At 40.7% G+C, this 17,775-nt stretch overlaps 1 protein-coding gene across 1 annotated transcript in view; it reads right to left on the reverse strand.

Annotated features, from left to right (window-relative positions):
* Window positions 1–17,775, reverse strand: part of ARHGAP40 (Rho GTPase activating protein 40) — an 83,639-nt gene that overhangs the window by 17,486 nt on the left and 48,378 nt on the right. Inside the window, exons 4-10 of the mRNA XM_043986396.1 lie at window positions 13,752–13,827; window positions 12,054–12,217; window positions 10,325–10,490; window positions 8,864–8,955; window positions 8,589–8,666; window positions 4,508–4,667; window positions 1,754–1,836 (exon numbers count right to left, since the gene is read on the reverse strand). Coding sequence (XP_043842331.1) covers window positions 1,754–1,836; window positions 4,508–4,667; window positions 8,589–8,666; window positions 8,864–8,955; window positions 10,325–10,490; window positions 12,054–12,217; window positions 13,752–13,827 — 819 coding nt within the window. The remainder of the gene's footprint in view (window positions 1–1,753; window positions 1,837–4,507; window positions 4,668–8,588; window positions 8,667–8,863; window positions 8,956–10,324; window positions 10,491–12,053; window positions 12,218–13,751; window positions 13,828–17,775) is intronic.

Genomic DNA, 17,775 nt, shown 5'->3' on the forward strand with positions numbered 1-17,775 from the left:
ACTTCCCTTTTCTAGGCTTTAGTATCTTCTGTAAAATCTGGCATCATACTACAGGGACTTCCAGGTCCCTTCTAGTCCTAAATCCTATGTCTGAGAGAAGGAATTAGAAAAAGTCAGCTCTCGGCTCTGAACTTTCCACATCTTCCTATTGAGTATTCCAGTTCTAATTCTGAGAGGAACCCAAAGCAGTAATCTATGGGAATGAAACGAATACTGGCGACCTGAGTTCAAATCTGACCTCAGACACGTGACACTTACTAGCTGTGTGACCTTGGGTAAGTCACTTAACCCCAACTGCCTCACCAAAACAAAACAAAACAAAAAAGAAAAGAGTACTGGCTGGAATTATAGAGAACTGGGTTCTAGAGTCATTTCTGCCACCAACCTCCTGTGTGAGCTTGGGCAAGCTGCTTAGACTTCTCTGGGTCTATGTGATCCTCTGTAAAATGGAATGAATTCCCTTCTCCATACCATTACTCTCTACTTCTTGGGGATAATGTGGCTTTAGAACTGGAAGGGACCTCAGATTCTATCCCGATAAATAATCAATAAACATTTATTAAACACTTATTATGGGCCAAGCACTGTGCTGAGCACTAATTGCTCCCCTCAATCCTCTCATTTTACAGATGAAGAAACTAAGGCCCCTAGAGATGACACATAATTAGTAGAGAAGCAAGTCATAGAGGCATAATTTGAACCTATGTCATCTAACCCCAAATCCACCGTTCACTTCCACAGCATCCTACTAGCATCTCATAAATGAGATGAGTAAGAGAATCCCTACAACAACATTTAGTTCCTTCTGAATAAAGGAGAGAAGGGTAACTCAAGTGTTGTGATGATGGCATTGACTTCCATACTTGACAAGTTCTGTGCTTTCATTGGTGTCGTGTCCTCCCTCCTGTGCAGAGGGAAACATCTCTAAACCTTCATAGATAGTTTCATGAATCGCTATGGCCAAAAAAATTCATCACCTAGTGACCAATCTTGTTTGTACAAAACCCTTTTAATTTCATATAATCAAAAGTATCTATTTTACATCTTTTAATGTTCTCTATCTCTTGTTTGGTTATAAATTCTTCCTTTCCCCACAGATCTTACAGGTAAACTATTCCTTCCTCTCCTAATTTGCTTATGGTATCACCCTTTATGTGTCTAAATCGTGTACCAATTTTGAACTTATCTCAGTGTACGGTGTAAGGTGTTGGTCTATACTTAGTTCCTGCCACACAGGCTTCCAGTTTTCCTAGTACTTTTTGTGGTGACTAATCTTGGGATGCTGAATCATTCTGGCCCTAGTTAGGCTGGTCCTTGAAGGAGGCTCCCCATAGCCTCGGACTGATCGAGCAACTGATAGTTTTCCTACTAGAGAAAGGTCACCAGGACTTCGGTCCTGCTGACTTAGCCTCTATGGATCCAGAATCACCTGGGGAATCAGGTAAAAACCCATTGCAACATGGCATATTAAGTGACTTGGGTACACTACAGATCAAATCGTGTCTCCTGTAACTCCTCTGTGCAGTGAAAGCATGATGTAACTCCATTAGCCAATGGTGCCTTTGTTAGTCCTGGCCAAGGACAAAGCTTGACCTTTAGTGCATGTGTGCTAACAGATGTGGAGCCAGATCCAGGGCTAATAGGATGACGGAGGGGAAAGGGAACAATAATATATCTGGGGATGTTCAGGGTAGGGGGGTAGAGTACATGATGAGTCCTAGGGAGAGGAGTGGAATGAGATTAGTGGCCTTACCTTTAAGGTGTTCCTGTTCGCTTCAGGAAGAATCAAGATGAGCAGATTCAGAGCCTGTAACCGCTGCTTCAGGTCTGGGATATCTGTTTGGGGGGAAAGCAGTAGAGATCCCTGCTGTAACTGGTTTGTGCATTCAGCTGTAACTAGAAGGCTGCTGGGTCAAGTCCATGCAAGGCTGTGCTTTGTGAAAAGGAGGAGACAGGGGACTAGGCTTGGAGTTAGAAAGACCTGGGGTTCAGATCTCACCAGAGACATTTACCATATGACACTGGACAAGTCACTTAACTTATCTATGCTTCAGTTTCCTCAACTGTAAAATTAAAGGATTGGGGGGCAGCTAGGTGGCGCAGTGGATAGAGCACTGGCCCTGGAGTCAGGAGTACCTGAGTTCAAATCCGGCCTCAGACACTTAACACTTACTAGCTGTGTGACCCTGGGCAAGTCACTTAACCCCAACTGCCTCACTAAACCCCCCCCAAAAAATTAAAGGATTGGATTCTATGCTCTCTAAGGTCCCTTCTAGCTTTGAACCTATGGGCCTGTATAAACTACTTGAAGAAAGGCACCACTTTAATTTGTCAGTGTATCCTTAGCAGCTAGCATAGTTCTTAGCACATAGTAGGCATTTAATAAATGCTTGTAGAATTGAGTTAAATAAAATGAACAGCCCCACCACTTTATACAGAAGGCCATCAGAACTGGAAGGGGCCTTAAAGATTAAATCTCAACACCATATCAAGAGCATTTGGCACCCAGCTCTCTTCTAAAGATCTCTTACTCTATTTTGAGTTTAATGAGTCAGGTAGGTACATAGAGCCCTGGAGTTGGAATCAAGAAGACCTGAATTAAAATCTGGCTTCAGATCCTCACTAACTACATGACCCTGGGCAAATCACTTCATCTCTGTTTGCCTCAGTTTCCTCATATATAAAATAGGGAGAATAATAGTACCTACCTTCCAGGGTTGTTGTGATGATCAAATGAGATAATGTTTGTAAAGCACTTAGCACAGTGCCTGGCACTGTGCTTTAAAAATTCTTACTGTTGTTTTCTTGTTAATCTTGGGACACCTTTTCCTCCAGTGCTATCAACACATTTATTAGTGACAATTAAAACTCCAGCAGGAGCCAATGTGTATAATGAAATGTACTTTCTCCTCACCTCTGTCTCCCAGAATTCTTAATTTTCTTCAAACCTCACCTCAAATACTCTCTTCTACTTAAGGCCTTTCCTAATTCCCATAGGTACTAGTGGCTTTCCCCCCCTCTAAAAATATTACCTTGTATTTACTTTACATACATTTTGTATAAGGAATAATATAATTTTTAAGTCCTTTTTTATTTTATTTTCAGTTCCAAATTATCTCCTTCCATTCCCTCCTCTCCCACCATTGAGAAGCTAATAAAAACAAAACCAATTATAAATAGGCATGGTTAGTAATGCATAATCTATTAAGAGGCAAAGGGACATAGTAGCTAGAGAGATGATTCCAAAGACAAGAAGACCTGGGTTCAAGCTTTACCTCTAACACAAACTGGGGTAGTCACTTAACCTCTTAGGGCTCTAGACTCTAGGCAATTCCTAGATCTAAAAGTAAATTTTCCTTAATTTTTAAATTTACAAATGTTTTACTTTCAGTTCCAAATTCTTTCTCTTCCTCTCCTTCACTGGACTCATTGAGAAAGCAAAAAAATATTATACCCATTCTATATATGAAGTAAGACTGTAACATATCAGAGAAGATGCTGACCTGCACTAGGAGAAGGAGTTTCCTCACCTGAGAGTTCCCAAAACCAATATAATCATGGATGCACACCCTATCCCTCTCTATATTTTGCATCTATTTATATGTGTTTATGTCAGAAGGCAAGTTCCTTGAGGGCAGGGACCATTTCATTTTTGTCCTTGTATTTTCCAATGTCTTGCACAATGGTCAACACATAGTAGGTGTTTAAAAATGTTTATTGATTGATTGATTAATAGAAGGATGGCTCTTATTAAAAGGGCCTGACAAGAAGTTACTTTCCAGGGAAGTAATGGAGATTTCCACTTACAAATAGAAGGAAGTACTGAAGAAGCTTGCACTGGCCCTCAAAGGAAACTTCCTAATCTTTTCTGGTGTCTTCTAGGTAGAAAGAAAACACACACACACACACACACACACACACACACACACACACACACGAAAGTTCCTGCCATTTTAGTTGATCTTTTATGCACCTGAAGTCTCTACAGAAGTGAAAACGATCATCACAAAGGCACGTGGGGTGGGTGAGAAGTTTGCAACTCAGTATGGACAAAATCAGAAAACAGAGTGGAATAAAAGATGTCAGCAAACAAATATATGAGGAAAAAAGAAGAGCTGGTTGTGTTTGTTTTTCAGCTGAACCAGATTCAATTGTAATTGGTAATGTTTAACTAAATAAAAATACAGTATTACAGATAGTTAATTTGTGATTTTTGAAGTCAACATGAGCCTGCTGAGAATGATTTCTATTTTATTTTGACATTACTGATCGGGTCCAACCAATAGCTGAAGAGGAATTTCTTCTCTAACATCCCTGACTAGTAAGTGGCAGTCATCTAGCAGCCCTGTGCTGGAAGACCTTTGGTAATGGGAGACCCCCTAGAGGCAGCTCATTCTGCTTTTGGAAAGAAAAATCTTATTTATAAAGCAGAAGGATTCACTGAGCTCTTGCCATTCTCCTCTCCACATTCCCTCACACCCCAGGACCCAAGGATGAGGCTACTCACTCTGCACCATGGTGAAGGCAGGCAGGTATTCGGCTGTGAGCAGTGGAGTAGGAAGTTCTCGGATGAACCTCTTCAGCAAACCTGATGCATCATTTTGATGGACCTCATCCCAGTTGAAGAGGCCTGCATAGAACTCTCTCTCCAGCTTCTGCTCCAAACTCTGAAAGCAAAAGGAACATGAGCTAGACACCTTAGGCTCAGGTAAAACCAATTCTCATATCCTTTGCCTTTTCCCTAAGTACACAATCACTATCCCAGTTCTGTCCCTTAATCTCCTCTTGCCTGGACTATGTAATATTCAACTAATTGGTCTATCCCCTTTGAGTCTTTTGCTTCTCATATCCATCCTTCAAAAAGCTGCCAAAATAATCTAAGACAAAGGTCACATCCATGTTCTAAGACCTTCAAGGACTCCCTATTGCCTCTTATATAAAATACACTTTTCTCAGGTAAATACTTAAGGAATTTCAAAATCTGGCTCCAACCCACCTTCCCAGCTTTATTTTCTATTACTCTCCTTCCTGTACTCCTTGCTCCAGTTCAACTGGATTACTAGCTGTTTCCTTAATGCAACATTGCATTTGCACATCCTCAGTGCCTGGAATCCACTGCCTCTTAAACTCTGCCTCTGGGAATCCTTATCTTCCTTTCTTTAACTATGTTTTCTTTGAAGCCTTCCCTGATGCCCCCTTGTTTTAAGTATTTTCTCTCTACTTAAAATACTTCATTTATTTGTGTGCCTGTTATATTTTCTACCAAGCTCCACCTTTTCCTACCTGCTGAATAGAATATAGACTATAAATTTCCCATGAGGCTCTCAGCTTCAAGGATTAGCTTGATTAGAGTCCCAAAGCCTGACATCCTCTGATGTGTGCCTGAGTACCTGGGGGGGTGGGTTTATCCTGGGACTAGAATATCAGAGAGGAAGAATATGGTGAGCTGCAATGGTAGAAGCCAGGGGTTCAGAAGTCCCAACATGTTTATCAGCCCCAGAGCAAAGGAACGGGTTCCTGAGCCATTGAAGGCATAGAGTTAAATTAGAACAATATGATGTCATGAGACTCGACCCACTCAGTGGCCCTGCCTCCAACACAAGCTATATTAGCCACATTTTAGTTCCAGAAGCCATCTGAAGGTGGCATGAACACATTCATGAGAAAAGGAAAAAAGAAAGAAAAAAGTCTAACTCCATGTGAAACAAGGAAGCAGAACACAGCACAAGAAGTCCCACTGCTGTATGGTTTTCTGACCAACTACAAAGACTAAGACAAAGAAAGATGAAGAAGGATTATATCTTCTTTACCTCACCTGATCATGTAAGATGCAATTCCCTCATCCTGGCATACAAGGCTTTCAAGGGATAATGCTTCCCAGGTCTCTTCCCCATCATCCCTCTCTCTCCCCACCTCCCCATCATTTGTGTGTGACTGGGTATTGTTTCATCAAGGAAACACTTGTGTTCCTCAAAGAAACAAAGGGGAGGGGTGGAAAATAGATACTGAAAGCTACATATTTCCAGACCCTGATTATATAAACCCCTTTATACCAATCCATTCACCTTCACAAAGTAATGAACCTCATGTGACCCTCAAAGTTGGGGACACATATTATGATTGTCTATTAGATACAGGAGCCTCTAAATCAGCATTAGTGAATAAACCAGACCCTGGATGTGAAGCTGTAGGATCTGCGAATGTGGTAGGAGTTTTGGGAAAAGCCCAAAGAGTGGCAAGATTAACCCCCTGTATGGTATCTATGGGGCCTTTAACAGTGGAACATTCATTCTTACTTATGCCTGATGCCCCTGTATTTATTAGGTCATGATCTCCTTTGTAAGCTCAGAGCAACCATATCTTGTGCTCCAGATGGGGCTGTCTCCCTACAATTGCCAGAGGATACTGTTCATTTATTACCAATTTTGATTACAGAGGCTCAAGGAACAGTAGGGGATACATCCAAAATCCCCTCTGACATTCCTGAGTCTATGGGTCTTATCCTCTACTGAAGTGAGCCTCCTTAAATCTGCTATGCCTGTTACCTTTAAAGTTAAAGGGGGACCACTTCCATCCATTCCACAGTATCCATTGTCTAAAGAAGCTATAGAAGGAATCACCCCTATAATTGAGGCTTTGAAAAGCCAGAGTATTATTGTTCCATGCTATAAGGAATCTGTCCTCAATCTTTCTCTCTTTACTATCTTATATCTTTTAATAAACCCTTAAAAGCCTAAACTCTTGGCGAATTTATCAGTGATTTTAGCCAGTTTTCCCCAAAACTAGGGGAACAGATTAGAATCCACACTTAGATTTTTAAACCACACAGTATATTAGATCATAACCCTCCAGAAATGTGTGCAAAATTATTTTCTCCATTCCTTTGCTATTTTCATGCTAATGAAATATTTTACTTTAAAACACCTGCTCTTTCTTTTGATTTGCTATGAAGATGTTGTAATTGAATTGAGATAACCTGAGGTAGGGACTCAAGCTGACTGTAGTACACTAATTATCCAAATTACCCAGTAAACCCAGCCATCCATGGGAATTCCAAGAAAAGAGGAGATAGTTCCTAGAGAGCAGGTACTGGATTTCAGAAAGACTAAAAAAAAAGGGTTATGGCCCTTTGAGAACAGGGGTTGTTTAGATTTGTCTTTGTATCCCCAGTGCCTTTCATGGTACACGCAGAAAGTATTTAATAAAAGTGTGTTGAATCACATGGGAATTGCCCTTTTTTTCTAGGAGTCCAGTGCCATAGATAGGGGCATATGCTTGTTCCTTTAACACAATTTCTCTGCTAGGTGATCAAGAGGCATCACGGTGTGGTGGAGAATACTAGACAAAGTCAGAATCCTTGGATTTGGACTCAACTTGTGACCTTTGTAACAAGAGGAAGTTCTTCAGGCCTTAGTTTTTTCCTTTGTAAAATGATGGCGGTGACCTAGATCAGGGTAGCCAAGCAGGCCACAGGCTGAGGGATATTAGGGCCAGAGTTTACAGACCCTGGGCTTTGATGATCCTTAAGGTCCCATCCTGCTTTAAATCCTATAACCCTATTAACTCTCGAGGGAAACTGGGTGGTTGGAGTGCCCTCAACCTTTCCTTCCATTTGCTCCTTCCTTTTGTCCATCCAGACCCCACTGAGAGTGCGGGCATGACAAAAGACCCACCACCAAGAGCATCTACCCCCTTGACTTCCCTTCTTCTCCTTGCCCTTCCCCAGCTTCCTTGCTATCCAAAGTCCAAGAGGCAGAAGGAAACATGGCTGCTTACACAACTTGAATGAGACTATAACCCTTGTGGTGAGATAGAAGACCACTGGGCTTTATTATTTGCCCTACTTTTCTACCCTCCAGAAGCCTGGGCACTGTAATTTGAGCTGATGAAGTACCCCATAGCTTGCCCTATGTCCTGTTGTCTACCATTAGGACTCCCAGTGCTTTTCACATGCCAGGACCATAGAATTCTCTTATATAAGTTGTTTCCCGCACTAGAATGTGAGCTCTTTGAGAGCAGGGACTGTCTTGCTTTCCTATTTGTAGCTTCAGTGCTTAGTACAGAACTTGGCATATGGGAAGTGTTTAATAAATGCTTTCTTGTTCATTCTTTTGTTTTGTTTTGTTTTTGTTCATTCTTTCAATTCTATGAATCAGTGTATTTGCTGGCTGGAAAATCAGGTGAGTCTTAGGGAGAATTTAAGAGAAGGGGATAAAAAATGTGCCAAACAAGAAGGGAACCAAGAAGAGGAAATGTGGGTAGGAAAAGAAATGTGGAAGACAAGATAGTCAAGGCAGGTGCCTAAGAAGCCAAATGAAATTAAATAGAACCACCCCAAAAAAGACTGTCAATATATGTGAACTGAATTTGCATTTTACTCATTCAACAAACATCCATGGTTAATCAACCATATCAATTCAGAAAATGTACAGGCCAATAAGAGTATTTCTAGCCATATATGCTCATTAATAAGTAAAATGCCAGGAGCAGAGACCACCATATGCATAGGTGGATATAGTAGTTGGAAGACCCGACTCCAATCATTAGCAAAAAATAAAACAAACAAAAAGAAAAACACCTCCAATTACCTTAATCCTGGTCTGGGAGCCAGATACTCTCAGGATCCCTTCAGTGTCTAACCCTCTCTTCTCCAAACAGGAAAGCAGCTAGGAAAGAGTTGGAGCCAATGAGTAAAACAGCAGGTGACAGAAACTTTGAAAATACACCTAAAAAGATTCCAACCTGGGAACTGGTTTCTATATATAACCAGGAGTCTGAGAGGTTTGGGAACAGTAGTTTATTCAGACTGATGGCCAGAAACTGACTTGTAGCTACACGCATATGACATCTGAAGCCAACTTACAGCTTGTAGAATCAATGGGACTTGTGTGTTGGGGACAACTTTCTGATCAGTCTCCAGCAAAGTGCTAAGGGGGACTCCAAAAAGCCGGTTCTCTGTAGAAAGAAGAGACAAAAAAAGTATTTCATGTCTTTTTTTTCCCCCATGTCTTTTTAACTAGTATTGAGTTTCCTTCCTTAGTTTCTCCAAGAACAACATGCATTGGATCATCTATTCCAACAGAATTAATGGGCAAATTTTAAAGAAACTGGCTTATATCCACAAAAGTCCTCCTCCAAAGCCACCCCAAGATGTGGATGATAAGCTCAGTTCTCAGGGTGATTGCAAAGGAAAATTCTTGCAGGCCCTACTGAGCTAAAAGGGCTTTGAGTACAGGACCAGAGACAAACTGAGTATCCATCACACAAGGGACATAGAGATTTAGAGACAGAAGAGACCTTAGAGGTCAGTGAGTCCAAGCTTTTCATTTTCCAGATGAGGAAACTAAGACCTAGAGAGGGTGACTTGCCTCAAACAAGTGCTAAGTACTGGAGGTGGGATATGAATCCAAGTCTCCCTAGTTCTAGGTGCTGCTCTAGCACACTGAATTGGATCTGTTAAGTTCAGAAATACTCATCTCCAGAGATCGGCCACTGGGTCATAAATTTCTTTGTTCAAAACAACTTATTCAATTTTCTCCCAAGACATGGAGAGGTCACAATCTGTATCAGCGGGACCACAGGTGCTTGAAATAACAAAAGCTGAGTCTCAGCTTTCTCCATGTCTAGCAAGCAAGCAAGTGGATCAGCCAAAGTCAAAGATTACTGAGATGAAGCTCTGAGGGTGTGAGAAAAATATGCATGTGCCACAGAACAAATACATACACATATGTTTGTGGGTAAACATGCATAGCAAAAATATTGATGCAAACCCACAAATGAAGGTGGGGTAGACTTGGGGTTGGGGAAAGTTGGGCTCTGTTACTGGCCACGAGGCTCTAAAAGCAGTTAGATAACAGGGTGGATAGACCCTGGAGCCTGGCTCTGGCTGGGCACGGAGTTAGGAAGACTTGAGTTCAAATCCAGCCTCAGGCAATTACTAGCTATGTGACCCTGGGAAATCACTTGATTGCTGCCTGCCTCAGTTTCCTCATCTGTAAAATGCAGATCATGACAACACCTACCTCCCAGGGCTGTTGTAAGGATCAAATGAGATAATACCTGTAAAGTGCCTAGCACAGTGTTTGGCACATAGTAGGTACCTAATAAATTTTTGTCTCCTTCCTTTGATGAATAGACTCACCCATGAAGCTGGGACCCAAACCTCATCTAGAATTCCCCAGTCTCCACAGCACCTCTGAAGAGGTTAGAATCACCTATGCCTTCTACCCCCAAATTAAAAAAAAAACTCAAGAGAATATGAGTTTGTTTTCAATCAAACCTTATTTCAGTTAAAGATTCTTAAATAGACTAGAGGATCATTAACCTGTTGCCTTCCATTTTCCTGCCTTGCTCCTCCTCAAGTCCAGTCCCAAAATATCACAGAGGGCCGTCAATTCAATCAGAGCCAGAGTGGGGATCTTCTTCATATCCTGTGGTGATAAGTCTCCTATTCTTGTCACTCCGAGTCTTCCCTTGGGAATTCTAAACTTCTAGAGAAACAGAAGACAATTCCCAATGTTCAAATCCTTTAGTAGGGACTGGGGTGTTTGAAATTACAGATAATTCCAGGAAATTCAGTCATTTTCAGGTAACACATGATTGTCACTTGCAAAGATCATTGGTCTAGGAATCATAATGTCCAGATTCTAGTCCTAGGTCTGATATTAACACTCTGAGTAACCTTGAATCAACAACTCTCTCTTCCTTGGGCCTCAGTTTTGTCATTTGTATAATGAATGGGTTGGTCTAGAATCCAGAAGGAGTCTTAGGGATCATCTAGGTCTTACATCATCTTTAAGATTCCTTTTGGCTCTGATAAACTATGCATCTATAATAATGGATGGTTATTAAGAACTTGCCCTTTGAAACACTCTCTCTGACTACAAAATTAAGTCCCTATGCCTCTTATTTCCCACTTTAGTGGACTTATCCTTTGCTCCCATGAGGAACCCCAGTACCTTCTAGGCCTCCCTAGTTTTTCAGTATATCAGCCTATTTCTAGTTTCACCTCCCCCCTACTTAGCTTAGAACCTAGGGTCAAGTAGTTCAACACTTCTCTTGCTGAAATCCTAGATTCTTTTACCACTCCTGTGTCCACTGCCAAACCATCCTTCCTAACATCCCATCCAGGAGGAATCCCAAATGGCTGGTCTTTGACAGAGAAAAGTCACAAAACTCACTGAAAGTCACAAAATTGATTGAAGGCCTCATTTAGAAAGTCAAATGTCAGAACTGTATAGTGGAGCCAAAGTTCCTTCACAGTTTTCCCCCCATTCATCTCTTGTTGACTCCTTAGGACATTCTTCAGCAAGCATTTATCCAAAGCACACATGAAAGGAATCCCCACTACAACATACTGTCTAAATGGTTGTCCACACTCTACTTTGAAACCTCCAAGAAGGAGAAACTCACAACCTCTCAGGGCAGATATTTAACTTCACAATCCTCCAATTTATCACTAGGACATCATGCCTAAATTTGCCTCTTAGTAATTTCCATCCATTTCTTTTCTTCCTCTCTGAATCCCCTCAACTGAATTTTAAAATTAAATTTATTTTCCATTCCAATTTCTCTCCCCCACTTAATCCTCCCCCACTCATTGAGAAGGAAAAACAAAACAATAAAAAAGCCATTACAGATATGTATAATTAAGCAAAACAAATTCACCCATTAGTCATAACACCCCAGAGAGAGAGAGAGAGAGAGAGAGAGAGAGAGAGAGAGAGAGAGAGAGAGAGAGAGGAGAAGAGAGAAGAGAGAAGAAAGAAAAGATTCCTTAATCTGTACACCTTTCAGTACTTTGGACTTCCTGTATGACCCCAATCACAATGAATTTTGTGTATTAGATGTCTTATTTCACATACAAAACTGGAAGTACCTTGAAGGCAGGGACTAGGCATTATTCATCTATAAATCCTCCATAGGGCCTTAGTCATTGTAGGTGTTCAGGAAATGTTTATGAAATTGAATCTGATAGCATATCCTCTGTGATGCCTCAAATGCCCAAAAAAGTTGATATAACTAAATATCCAAGTGTGTTTCCAATCCCTTACCGGCAGTGAGCCCTTGCCCTTCATCCACCTGGTTTCTGGGGATAGTGTTCCTTTTTGCAGGAGAGCTGCTTGCTCCGAATATGCAGAATCAGTGCTGAATATTTCCTCCTTCCCAGAACTTGGAACTGGGCAAGGATATTCCACACATCCTGGATAATCTGCTACTGCCAAGGGACAAAAACAGAGCTCTTCAACAGAAGCCACAGGGCAGATGTCCTGCAGATGTCAAGGACTGTGGTTCTGAGGGGGAACAGCTGCTCAGAAATTTATCTGCTACAAATGTACTTCTTCCTACCTGTACCCCAGAGACACGGCCCAAACTTTTAATTCTCATAAGCAAAGGAATCTTGCCTAACTATGGAGATCCCATCCAAGTTTCTCCCACTTCTTTCTTATCCTTCCAATCCATCCTTCATACCCAGAATGTTCTTCCTTATACATAGATCTAGCTAGTAATGTAATTTATCTGTTAAAGAATTTCAATGGTTCCCTATTGCCTCCAGAGTAAGGTTCATACTTCTTTGACTAACATTCAAGGTTTCTTCAATTTGGTGCCACCCTACCTTTCCTGCCTTATCTTATATACATACTATAAACCAGCCAAACTGGATATCTCTAAGGTTGCAGAATAGCCACTGTCCTCTCACTCTTCCTTGTCTTTACCCAGCCTATTCCCAATTCCTTGTAAGATCTTGTATCCCCCTACTATTCCTGGCCTTTTTGCCTGCTGATTTCTTTCCCATTCTTTTCCAATTCAAATTCCACCTCTTCGAAGAAGTCTTTCCTGATCCCACTGGTTGGCAACAATAGCCTTCCCCCGCTCAGATTGTCCACAGCACTTTACTTGAACCTCCCTAATGCGCTCAACAAGTAATATTGTATATTATAGGTAGCTATGTTACTAGCATATTGCTAGACTAAGTTTACGAGGACAGGGAACAAGACTTATTTAAACTTTGTATCTTTCCCAGCACCTAACACTTAATAAATGTTTGCTGAATTGTATCTAAAAGTCTTATAACCACAAAGTGCCTTTTTTTCTATGATGGAAGGTCCCAGAGTCCACCAGGACTCCCAGTGCCTGTGACTGGCATTTCTTAAGTTCTCTGATACATGGAAAAGAAAACATTTTATCTGGGTCACGTTAATGCCAGGTGTTAGGCACACAACTCTATGCAGTTGAAAGATTCGCCACCATTAAGCCTCTATCCCCAGGATCCCAAGCACTCAGGCAGCCTAGTATGCCAAGAAATCTGACCCCCTCCATTGATCTTGCTTAAGGTCGTTTCTACATTGGCACAGGGGACTAGAAGTCTACCAGCCGGCCCATGCTGGCTTTCAAACTCAATGACAGTTTTATGAAAGAGACCAAGGTCCTGGTCAGCTCTTGACATCTCAGGTGGCAGAAGCTGGGAGCCAAGAAGATGGAATGAGTAGAATACGGGAGAGGGAGGAAGGAAAGGAAGAGTTTGTTTTTAAAGGTGTTTTTGTTGTTGTTGTTTTTAAAGTTTTAACAAGTGAGGACTTTGGTAGTAAAAAGCTTATTTTGGCTGACAAACAGCTTCCAGAGACTGATGTTGTCCAAAGACCAATGGCTCTAAAATATTGTTATAGAGAATGTCCTTGAAGAGGAATCTAGATATATTTTTAGATTAAAAAAAACAAAACAAAACAACCAACCACAAAAGGACTTTTTACCTGGTGGGGATTCTGCAGGTCTGGATTTGAGCTGTGTCCACTTCCCTTCTGGATCCACTCTCTCTGTTAACACATCCTGCATAGGAATGTTGCAAATTATATCGATCAGTAAGCATTCATTAAGTACCTACTGTGTGCCAGGTACTGGGGACACAATGACAAAAATTAAACAGTCCCTTTCTTCAAGAAGCTTACAGGCTATAGGAGAAAACAATATGTATAATAGAAGTATATACAAACTGGATATCTAATACAGATACGAAGTAAATGCAAGGTAATTTTGAGGGGAGAGAGGGGGGCAATCAGAATAAGCATCACACAGGAAAGGCATGAGGTAAACTTTGAAGGAAACTGGAGTTTCTAAAAGGTAGGAGAGGTAAAGAGGGAGTAAATTCCAGGTGTGGGTCCAGGGTAGGATGGGGTGGAGTGGAGTGGGGAGGAAGACCATCTATGTAGAGGCAGACAGATAATCAATGGAATGACATTACAGCTAGTATTTAAGGTTTACAAAGGGCTTTACGTGTCATCTCATTTGACTCTAACCATAACATGATAAAAGCCAGTGATATTATTACCCTCATTTTGCAGAGAAGGAAAATGAGACTGAGAGAAGTTCCAGAAGACCAATTTAGCTAGACCATAGTATATATGAAGGGAAGTACAGTTATCCCTTCTACATCACAGGGGTTAGGGCCACAGCACCCCTGAGATCTAGAAAATCCACATAAAATTTTCTGGCCCTTCCTTTGTAACAGAGAAGAATTCTGAATTATTATAGTATTAAAAATTAAATATGTGATAATATACAATACCATACATATATTTATGCATTTCTGAGTTTCTAAATTTTTTCTGTGTCATCTGCTGCTTCCACAAAATTGCCCCAAAATTCCCATTTAATTTCTTATGCACACCCGAAACTTTGATATATCAAAACTTTGACGGGGAAAGTCATGATGTGGAAGGGATAACTGTAATCTATAATAAACCTGGAGGAAGGCTGAAATCAGGTTGTAAAGGGCTATAATACCAAAATGAGAGAGGTGTTGATATTTGCTCCTAGAAGTAATAGGGGGTTGGGGGGGCTGGGCAGCTAGGTGGTGCAGTGGATAAAGCACTGGCGCTGGATTCAGGAGGACCCGAGTTCAAATCCAGCTTCAGACACTTGACACTTACTAGCTGTGTGACGTTGGGCAAGTCACTTAACCCTCATTGCCATGGGGGGGGGGGGGGGGAGAAGTAACAGGAAGCTAGTGGAATTTTTTTGAGAGCAGGGAGTAGGGGAAGGATATCATTCGACCTGATATCTGAAATAGAGTCCTCGTTCTAGAGGCCCCTTAAACTATGACTAGTGTCATTCATTCCTAAGTATCTGGTTTGTTACATATGCCTCTCTTTTAATGTATGTAAGAAGAGGTTTGTTTCTTAGAATTGTGTTCCTGAAAAAAAAATCCTTCCTCTGGGCACTGAAAAATAAATGGCAATTACTTACCAGAAAATACATATATGTGTATACTCATATATAGAGGCAGATGTTATTAGATCCAGTAAATGTGCTAGAAGTCTGGTATGGATTCAGGATTTTTCTCTCTTCTTGTTAGGATCATTGTGTATTGAAGTTTATTTCCCTTTCCCATGTAGAATGAGAATTAGTATTCTTATATGAAGAATTCCAAGGGGAAAAGCTATAAGCACTTCCACCAGAGGGCTTCTGATTCTCACTTGAGACAATAGTGCAAGATTTCCTCACACTGATGGGGCAATTTAGAAGCAAAACTTGCTGGGGAAAATCATATCCATCTTATATACTATCCTATATATCTCTATAATTTTAATTGCTTCTCACTTTCTTTTGCTTTTATCCCTGAAACCAATCCAGAATTCCTCCTGTGCTCCCATTTACAACTTTATAGATAAATGTCCAAATGGCCCCATAAAACCTGGGTTGATAAGTAAAATCTTCCACAATGCTCGGTTGGCCAATCTTGACTCAACCAGGAAATATTCCAATCTAATATTCTCATTTCCCTTAATCAACGATCATAATCGAAGGTCCCAAAGAATAGATCTGGAAATAGAGAGGACAGATAATACCTCGTTCCCAGCCTAACCCACCTTTGAAATGGAAATTTTCCATCATAGGAAATACATAAAGGGAAATCTGGAAAGCCATCTTTGAGGAAGCTAACACACTACAACCTCAATCTAGGCACAGATTTGGAGACTGCAACATCCCACTCCCATCTCCGACCCTCCTAAGGCCTTAAGTCAGCTATAAAGAATATCTCTTTTTTTCCTTTTCCTTTTTCTTTTTGAGGGTTAAGTGACTTGTCCGGGGTCACACAGCCAGTAAGTATCAAGTGTCTGAGGCTAGATTGGAACTCAGGTCCTCCTGAATCCAGGGCTGGTGCTTTATCCACTGTAACACATAGCTGCCCCCCAGAACATCTTTTAATAAATATTACTTGGACTACCTATATCAGATTGCTTGCCATCTTGAGGAGGGGGGAAAAATTTGGAACTGAAAATCTTATTAAAAATGAATGTGGGGGGGCAGCTAGATGGCGCAGTGGTTAAAGCACCAGCCCTGGATTCAGGAGTACCCGAGTTCAAGTCTGGCTTCAGACACTTGACACTTACTAGCTGTGTGACCCTGGGTAAGTCACTTAACCCCCTATTGCCTGCAAAAAAAAAAAAAGAAGAAGAGAAAAATGAATGTTGGGGGGCAGCTAGGTGGCACAGTGGATAGAGCACTGGCCCTGGAGTCAGGAGGACCTGAGTTCAAATTTGGCCTCAGACACTTGACACTTACTAGCTGTGTGAACCTGGGCAAGTCACTTAACCCCAACTGCCTCACAAGAAAGAAAGAAAGAAAGAAAGAAAGAAAGAAAGAAAGAAAGAAAGAAAGAAAGAAAGAAAGAAAGGAAGGAAGGAAGGAAGGAAGGAAGGAAGGAAGGAAGGAAGGAAGGAAGGAAGGAAGGAAGGAAGGAAGGAAGGAAGGAAGGAAGGAAGGAAGGAAGGAAGGAAGGAAAGAAGGAAGGAAGGAAGGAAGAAAAATGAATGTTGGATTGTGTGTTGATCAACTGTGATAGACTTGCCTCTTCTCAGCAATACAATGGTCCAAGATAGTTCCAAAGGACTCATGATGGAAAATGCTCTCCAAATCCAGAAAAAAGAACTGTGGAATCTAGATGCAGATTAAACCATACTATTTCTATTTTTTTTTTGTTTTGCTTTTTTGAGGTTTTTCCTTTTTGCTCTGATTCTTCTTTCACAACATGACTAATGTAGAAATATGTTTAATGTGATTGTACATATATAACCTATATCATATTGTTTGCTGTCTTGGGGAGGGGGGAAGAGAGGGAGAAAAATTTGAAACTAGAAATCTTATGAAAACAAATATTGAAAACTATATATATATGTATATAATTTTTTAAAGTACTAAGTAATTTTGACAGGTTTCAGAAGAAATTCAAATGACCAATAACCATATGAAAGATCGCTCCAAATAACTAAATATTGGAGAACTATAAATATAAAACAATTCTGAGGTTTCACCTCATACCCATCAAAATGATCGAGATGATAAATTATGGAAATAGTATTACAGGGGCTGTGGAAGATGGGTACACTGATACTTTTGGACCAACTGTGAATTGTTCCAATCATTCTAGAATACTTTCTGGAATTATACGGAAAAAGATTTTTTTAAATGAATGTTGGAAACTATCTTTACATGTAATTGGAAAAAATAAAATACTATTTCCAAAAAAAATATTACTTGGACACATAAGTCTTGTGCAACCAGATAATCCCTCAAGGAGAGATTTCTGCCCCCCAAATAAAGGCACTTAAATGGGTAGGAGACACTGATCATGTTTCCTTGTCAGACATAGTGAGTCACTTGGTTTCACTTAACTGTTTATTTTTATTTTTATTTTTTGTTACAAAGAAGGCTCCCTTGAAGACCTAGGGGTGTGGGGGGATGAAACAGGAGACAAAGAGATTAGATTCAAAAATG

Source organism: Dromiciops gliroides, chromosome 2 (assembly GCF_019393635.1).
Source record: "Dromiciops gliroides isolate mDroGli1 chromosome 2, mDroGli1.pri, whole genome shotgun sequence".
NCBI lineage: Eukaryota > Metazoa > Chordata > Mammalia > Microbiotheria > Microbiotheriidae > Dromiciops > Dromiciops gliroides.